Here is a 7723-nt window from a genome sequence, read left to right on the forward strand (position 1 = left end):
TAGAAACAAATAGAAGCAATTGAACAATACTTACTGCACTACCGGCGTTCCTCCTCATTGAGGAAACAGACATTGCAAATCACAAAGCAACAGCTCGGCCTGGCGTTGAACTCTTCGGGCTGCTGTCTGTCGGCAGCGTCTGTGCTTGCACTCACACAGGGGTGTATGCATCAGCATAGAAAAATTCATTTGTGAGCTCCCCTGATGGTCGCATCTACCAGTGTGTGTGTGTGTGTGTGTGTGTGTGTGTGTGTGTGTGTGTTTGTGTGTGTGTGTATATATATATATATATATATATATATATATATATATATATATATATATATATATATATATATATATATATCGACTTGTATTTTACTGGCTTTAACTTACTCGTATTGGATTGGATTGGAGCCAACTTTATTTATGCCTGCAGTTGGGCCTACGTCATCTTCGAAGTCGCCGTTACTCGGCGCGGGTCTCCGCTCGCCGTTGCCGGCTCGCTGGGTCCGTGCCTTTCGAGCGCTTCGAGGACCTGCTGGACGGCCCAGAGCTGATCGTCTCGGTCGTAGCTCTTCGCGGCAGCCTCGAGCCGCGGTGGGAGCGTTCTTGATTTTGCTTCTTCTGCATATTTAACGCAGTCCCACAAGATGTGCGTGTAGTCTGCGGTCTCCCTCCGGCAGACTCTGCACTTATCTGTCAGATATGTCTCGGAGTACATGCGATTCATCAGTCTCGGGCTCGGTAGCGATCCGGTCTGGAGCTGTCTCAGTGCTACCGCCTCCATTCGACTCAGTCTCGGGTGCGCGGGTTGGAGAGTCCTGCGAGCCAGGCGGTAGGCCTTCGTGATTTCATTGTAATCTGTCATGCGGTCCTTGGTTCCGAACCACGTCGGACGGTCTGTCGCCGGGGCGCGGTTGGTTAGCGCTCGCGCCGCTGCGTGTGCCATCTCATTATGGTTCTCATTGCGTTCCGACGCGTCGCCCGCGTGCGCCGGGAACCACTTGAGTCGTACTTTTCGTTCTTCTAGTTTGACCGCTTGCAGTACGCGCTCAGCCTCCCTGCAGATTTGGCCTTTGGCGAAGTTTCGCACCGCTTGTCTTGAGTCACTCAGCACCGTGCGGCAGTCTGCGTCGGCGATGGCCAGGGTGATGGCTACCTCCTCCGCTTGTTCCGCTCCGGCGCTTCTCACGCTCGCTGCCGTCCTCGTGGCGCCGGTTGACGCCTCTATGACGACCGCTGCGAAGGCGTTCCGTTGGTATTCGGCCGCGTCCACGTACCGCGCGTGTTCGTCGTTGGCATGCTGGTCGATGAGAGCCTTGGCCCTCGCCGCTCTGCCTCCCTTGTTGAACTCGGCATTCATGTTCTTCGGTATGGGGTCGATTCTGGTCTGGCGTCGGACCTCTTCGGGGTCGGGGAGCTTCATCTCCACCTCGTTCGAGCCTCTAATTCTCAGATCGTCCAGTATATTGCTCCCGGCTTTGGTCATGGACAGCCGCCCCAGATGAGAGGTCCGTTGCGCTTCGGCTATTTCTTCGAGCGTATTGTGTATCCCGAGTTGTAACAAGCGGGTCGTGCTCGTGGACTCGAACAGGCCCAGCGCCGTCTTGCACACTCTTCTGATGAGCACGTTGATTTTGTTACGTTCGTGTTGCAGGCATCTGTGGTAGGGTGCAACGTACGCGACGTGGCTGATGACGAAGGATTGGACGAGCCTAATTAGACTCTCCTCTCTCATGCCAGCCTTCCAGGAAGTGACTCGTTCGAGGAGTCGAATCGCGTTGGCTGCTTTTGCCTTGAGACGGGCGATGGTTTCGCCGTTTCTTCCGTGCTTTTCGATGACCGTGCCTAGGATCCTAATTTTGCCGACCTTGGTGGTCCCGTTGCCGGATTTGGTTACGATTCTGATTTTTTTCGTTTTCGCGTTGTCTGGTCTTGCCTCTGCTGTTTTTGGTAGGTGGGAGTATGAGAAACTCCGATTTGCTCGGCGAACATCTCAGTCCGGTGCCTTCCAGCTGGTCTTCTATTGCGTTGACGGCGGCTTGCAGCGCGCCCTCGATGTGGGCGTCCCTGCCACCAGTCACCCATAGCGTGATATCGTCCGCGTAGATGGTGTGCCTGACGTCTTCGATGCCCCCAAGCTTTTCGGCCACTCCGAACATTACCAGGTTCAACAGCATCGGCGAAATGACCGATCCCTGTGGTGTGCTGGTGCCCCCGAGCTTCTTTTGCGTCTGTAGGTCGCCTGCTCGTAGCTCGACGGTCCTGTCCGTGAGGAAGTCCTTGATGTAGTTGTAGGATTGATTTCTAAATGTATTCCCTTAAGACTTATCTAAAATGTGCCCGCCTTGTGGCCAATCCTCCTGTGTGGGTATGTGCCAATGACTTTAAGGTCATCAACCTCATTAGCCGCAGCGATTGGAATAACGCAGCGGGCCAATGCTTTATGATGCCCTGGGGTATCCGCCACCTGCCTACCGAAGCCGATACCTGTTCATAGATACCGATACCATTATAAATTATTACACAAGAAAAGCACGCACGAATTCGTGTTCATAGCTCGCCATATAGCAGGTACCATGCAGTTTAAAAAATGACCAACCCTTCCCCTATCGGAAAATGGGTTTAAGTGAAGCTTGTCCTGTGCGCACCTACCCTTCGTCACGGTTACGTAACCCACAGGTAACGGTGCCGAATTGCTTCGACCTACCGCTCCCTCAGCTCGGGATATTCTCGTTACTGTCAGACTGCATGGGCTCGGGTAGGTCTAACGGCTGGATCGGCGCGCCAACGGCGAGCCCTTTCACGGGCGAGTTCTCGCCGCCGCTCGTCGAACGCTGCCCTTTCCTCGGGGGAACGCACAAGGCGGGGCCGTCCCATCCCTTTTCAGACTGAACCGAACGGAAACAAAGCCGGCGCAGCGCGCGCGAGACCTTCTCCTGCCCTTTCCCTCCCCGGCTGGAGCGAAACGGCTCTGATTGGTTGCGCGCGCCTATGCAGCTGAAATCCTTGCTAATTACGTTCCAGCGCCAGAGCAGCTGTCAAGTCATAGAACCGCACTTTCCCGCAGTTGCTCTGCTCTGGGAGCAATTGGGCTTTGGCGTGACCATATCACCACAAACTTGTGAGCCAATACAAGTAAAAAAGAAAGCATTTGCCGCTGAAAAAGACAATCCCGTGCGACTATCATTGGATGTATTTATTTAGCAGTAACGTGAAGCTCGGTCTTTTCAAGCAAACCTTCGGCTGCTGCATGAAGGTGTCCGTTGCCATATGTGATCATTTGTGAGACCGCTGCGCTCCGGCCTATGGAAGCGAAGTTTCCACCACAGACCATCTTTCAACCCAATGCTTGATCAGAGCCGCCTCCGGGTACTTCTGTTAGGTTGCATCTTTTGTAAGAAAGACGAGCTCCTGCTGCAGCAACGTGCTGAATCTCAGCAGCATCGAAGCTACCACGCGGTGTCACGTGCTTGTGCTTTACTTCTTTCGGGCTTTCTTGTTCTGACCGGACGACTTGGGCCTCGAGGTTCCGGGCTTAGCGCTTTTCTTAGGTCGCTTAGCTGCCCTGGCATTTCGCTTGGCGTTGGCTCTGGCACGATTTTTTGATTCCACGGAGTCAATGGCCATCGCGAACTTCAAGTTCTGTCCGGCCAGAGTGCGGCAAGCGGGGTCCTTGACAGCGCCGATGAGCTCACTGGGCGAAGAGAACCTAACCTTGCAAGGCCCGGTAGAGGACACCTTGATTACGTCGCCGGTTTTAAAGACAGCTGCCAGCTTCTCCTTGTTGAGGAACTCGCTCGGCACGTTCCATACGTCCAGCGTGTGGGACGACACCTTCGGGCGCGTTCCCGGGTCGTTCCAACGCTCGGCCATGTACGTAGCTTTGATGGGAGATCCTTTGATCACGGCGCCGTCCAGCGCTCCAGCAGCCACGACGGCCATTTCGAGGCAGTCGTACACCGCGAAGACGTGGATCAGAATATCGCCCTTGGTGAGGTGCTTAGTTTCGACGGCGCCTAGGCAGTAGTCGGGCACGACGTCCTCCTTCCTGACGCCCTTGGCGAAGCAGGACAACTTCACCCTGCGCGTGTCCAGCTCCTCGTAGTCGACGACCTGAGACTTGGGAATGTGTTCTTGGAGTCTGACCTTCCTCCTGGAAGGTGCGCCGCGAGGACCATCCCTGGATTGGCGCTTGGAACCGATCGGTGCACGTTGAGCGGGTGGCTCTCGCTCCTTCGACGTCTCTCCTGCGTCGTCGGTGGCTGGCTTCTGGCGCTGGGCTTCAACGTCGGCGGCGACCCGGTCTTGACTCGAAGGACCGGCGCCGTCTTCCGGCAGGGAGTTGGCCTCGCGTCGCCTGTCGCTAGTCTCACCCGGCTGCGCACGGGTCGACACGCTGAGGCCAACTTTGCCACCGTCCATCTTCTGGGCTTCGTGCGCCTAAAGAAGAGCCAGCCCTCCCGATAGGCTTCTCGACGCCGTCCTCGTTGTCTTTAACACGTGGCGCGCGCCCACGAGGTGGGATTGGTCAGTGTTCGCAATTGAAACGTAATGTATCTCCTTGCTTCCCGTTAACTTAGTGGTCTGTAGTGCCTACATTTAGACAATGTCGATTGTAAATTCTAAAAGGAAATATTAGAAAAGAAGTCGTGCCAATTTTTGGCGAAGCCGCTAGAAGATACTTAAAGAATCCGCTCTAGTAACAAGGAAAAGGTGTTTAACATGACAGTCTCTCTGTAGCAATGAGGTACTCATGCACAATCTGACGCACTTTCTTTGGTGCTCGACCAAGGGTGCTCACATCAATAGGTAAAACATTAAGCACAGAGAGAGGAAGGCCAGTAAGCGACATGGGTTGCTCTAAGAAGGCCTTTCTTTCGAGATTATTTTTTCGGCAAAAGAGGAGGAAATGGTCCGGTGGTCGTCACACGACGAAAAGAAAAGTTTGATGGTGTGAACCCACGCGTTCTCATGATGGATTTTAACTGCTGCATTCGACATCGTGTAGAAGGGCAATCGAAACTTCACATTGCCGTGAAGCTGACACAAGCGGACATTCCATGTAACTTCTAAACGTCTGTAATCCGTTGCAGCAAAGGACCAGTCATTTGTTTTTGTTTTTTTGACCGAGAAAATGTTGTTGTCTTCGGAATCTTGTCACCGCCAGCAAGGTAAAGTTCGGTACAAAAAAAAAAAAAAAAAGCCTACTGGCCCACCGAGCGCTGCCTTTTTCAAACTGATGATGATTATGACCATATAATATGGCTCATGCCCACCCTGTGGGATTGGCCAAGAATTGGGCACCTGAACGTTTACATGATATTGCAAGGAACTACAAGTAATGTGCAATCGAGCAATCGAAATAGACAGATTAAAAATTTTCCTAAACATAGCTAAACATAGCAAGTTATAACCGTAATGCTATAGGATCAAATACAAGAATATTGCAAGAAAAATTTATAAAAATACGATTGTAAAAAATCGTATTCGTTTTGTTGATTGAAGCTGTCGTGACATCTTCTTCGTCGAGATTGTCGTCGATCGTCTATGTCTTCATTCAGCTGCGTCACTCTACCACCGAAGGCGGCGATTGCGGTGAGCGTTGTCAGCGTCGGACGCACGGGTGGACAAACAGACCGACGCATATATTTCGGCATTTGTGCCGCTTCGATGTCTCTCCCACGTTTGGTACATGCCCACCCACTACCTTTGGTTTCGGCCCTGTCGAAAAACTGGAGCAGCAGTACAGTGCGGGTCTATGTGGCGACTCACTGCAAGTGACAGCGCGAGAAATAGAAGGGGACAAAGAAAACGACAGGGCCAACCAATTACGTCGACTACTCCGTTTTTTCCACATCAACGTTAAATTATAGTCGCAAAAGCATTACGACGCGTTATGCGCCACCGTACCTTGAACTTATTCATCAACAAACGAGCCACGATTTTTTTAAACGTTGCACGGGGAGGACACATCGCTTTGGCAAATATGACTGTTTGTTCTGCTTTATATTGTGGCCCGTGATTTTCGCACGTGGTTTTTTCCTGTATTCTTCGGTTCTCCAATTTCACACATATCACGTCGATCTGGAAAAAAGTATGGCAGTTGGGTGTACTTAAGCGCTAGCACCATCCTCTTCTTTCTCCTCGTCATTTTCTCACGCTTTTAATTAGCGGCATGCAAGGCGGACCACTCACCATTTACCACTATCATGGCGTGCTTTGCTTCAGTTTAGCTACTTCCATTTATACGACAGTGTACTCGAAAGCAACCGTCAATCTAGAAAGCCGTTTCCTTTTTCATTTCAGCGTTTACATATACTTCTGCCACCACGGTATGTTTGACTGTCACCGATATTCAAAAACCCCGCCTGAAGCTAACATGGCTTCCTGTCGACACGACACGTCGAAGGCCGCACTAACGGTGCGGACACGTCTTTGTTGACGACAAACTCACGTGCGTTTGGAAATGAGGTAACAGAGATCAGCCGCAACTGCAGGCAAGGTACGAGCGTAAGGCCCACGAGATGGTGGCCAACCCGAACCCAAAAACTTTATTGCGATTAGCCCTCTTAGTATACTTTGCGCACTTTCCGGCATCTATCGACATAACTGTTTTCGTTTCACGACAATTTTGGTCATTGTGTGTTTGGCACTGGCTATGCGCCAACTTGGGTCGCCGGTCACGTATCACTGGGCGCGTGGCACTTTTCAACGAACCTTTGACCCGCCGTGGTTGCTTAGGGGCTATGGTGCTGGGCTGCTGAGCACAAGGTCGCGGGATCGAATCCCGGCCGCCGTGGTCGCTTTCGATGGGGGCGAAATGCAAAAAACATACGCGTACTTAGATTTATGTGCACGTTAAAGAACCCCAGGTGGTCGAAATTTCCGGAGTCCTCCACTACGGCGTGCCTCATAATCAGAAAGTGGTTCTGGCACGTAAAACCCCATAAAAAAATAAACATTAACAATTATACACTAACCATCATATAAATTACGCATTAAAGCCACCAATAATCTCTAACGGATTGATGCACCGCTTATCTCTTTTCGGTTTCGTTCGAGAGAGGAAAAAATTGTAACGTTCCAGTTCAGTTGCGGCTCATAAAAAAAAATCACAGCCCAAGCACTCCGTACAGATGGTTAACCAGCGAAGGTCTAACGTGCAGCCCCGGCGTTTATAACTGGGTTACTCCCGACGATTCCTTAAATGCCGGTTTGGTAGGCCGCCGGATACTCGGTGCGCAGTTGCAGCTCGCACTCGGCTGCACCAGTCTGTTCTTGCCCCCGGGCTGCAGCGTCGGCACGCCATAGGCGAGCTCGTTCCCGGTTCTGCTCGCGGCGTTGCCGATCGAAAGCTGCCTGCTCCTCAGGAGTATGTATGACACGTGGCCTACCCATTTCGGAGCCGGAGAGAAACTGCTGCGCGCTCGCTCGGCTGCGACGGACAGCAACGACGTGACTACTAGCGCAGCCAATCGCGCCCCCTTTCTTTTTTTCTTTTTCTTCGAGTATGGGCATGAGCAACGGACGGACGGATCGGCTTGCCATCTACAGCTTTGCTGTAATAACGCTTTTCATAGCTTGCGGTTCAGTTTCGCTTCGATACTTTGCTAGTAAGTGTAAGCGCGGGTATTGTAAGGTGTGTGCGTAAATTTTTGACACAGCTGACTGCTAGTCCAGCTCAATGACACAGTTACTTTCTTGCGTGTTCTTCAGCCCCAAAGGGCAAAGAAAAACA

General features: G+C 51.9%; 1 protein-coding gene across 1 annotated transcript; it reads right to left on the reverse strand.

Moving 5' to 3' along the window:
- Positions 1-3165: 3165 nt before the first annotated feature.
- On the reverse strand, positions 3166-5098 carry LOC142558196 (uncharacterized). The gene has a single exon (XM_075670356.1). The coding sequence runs from the start codon at positions 4405-4407 to the stop codon at positions 3463-3465; it is 945 nt and encodes a 314-aa protein (XP_075526471.1). The 5' UTR covers positions 4408-5098; the 3' UTR covers positions 3166-3462.
- Positions 5099-7723: the final 2625 nt, after the last annotated feature.

Source organism: Dermacentor variabilis, chromosome 9 (assembly GCF_050947875.1).
Source record: "Dermacentor variabilis isolate Ectoservices chromosome 9, ASM5094787v1, whole genome shotgun sequence".
NCBI lineage: Eukaryota > Metazoa > Arthropoda > Arachnida > Ixodida > Ixodidae > Dermacentor > Dermacentor variabilis.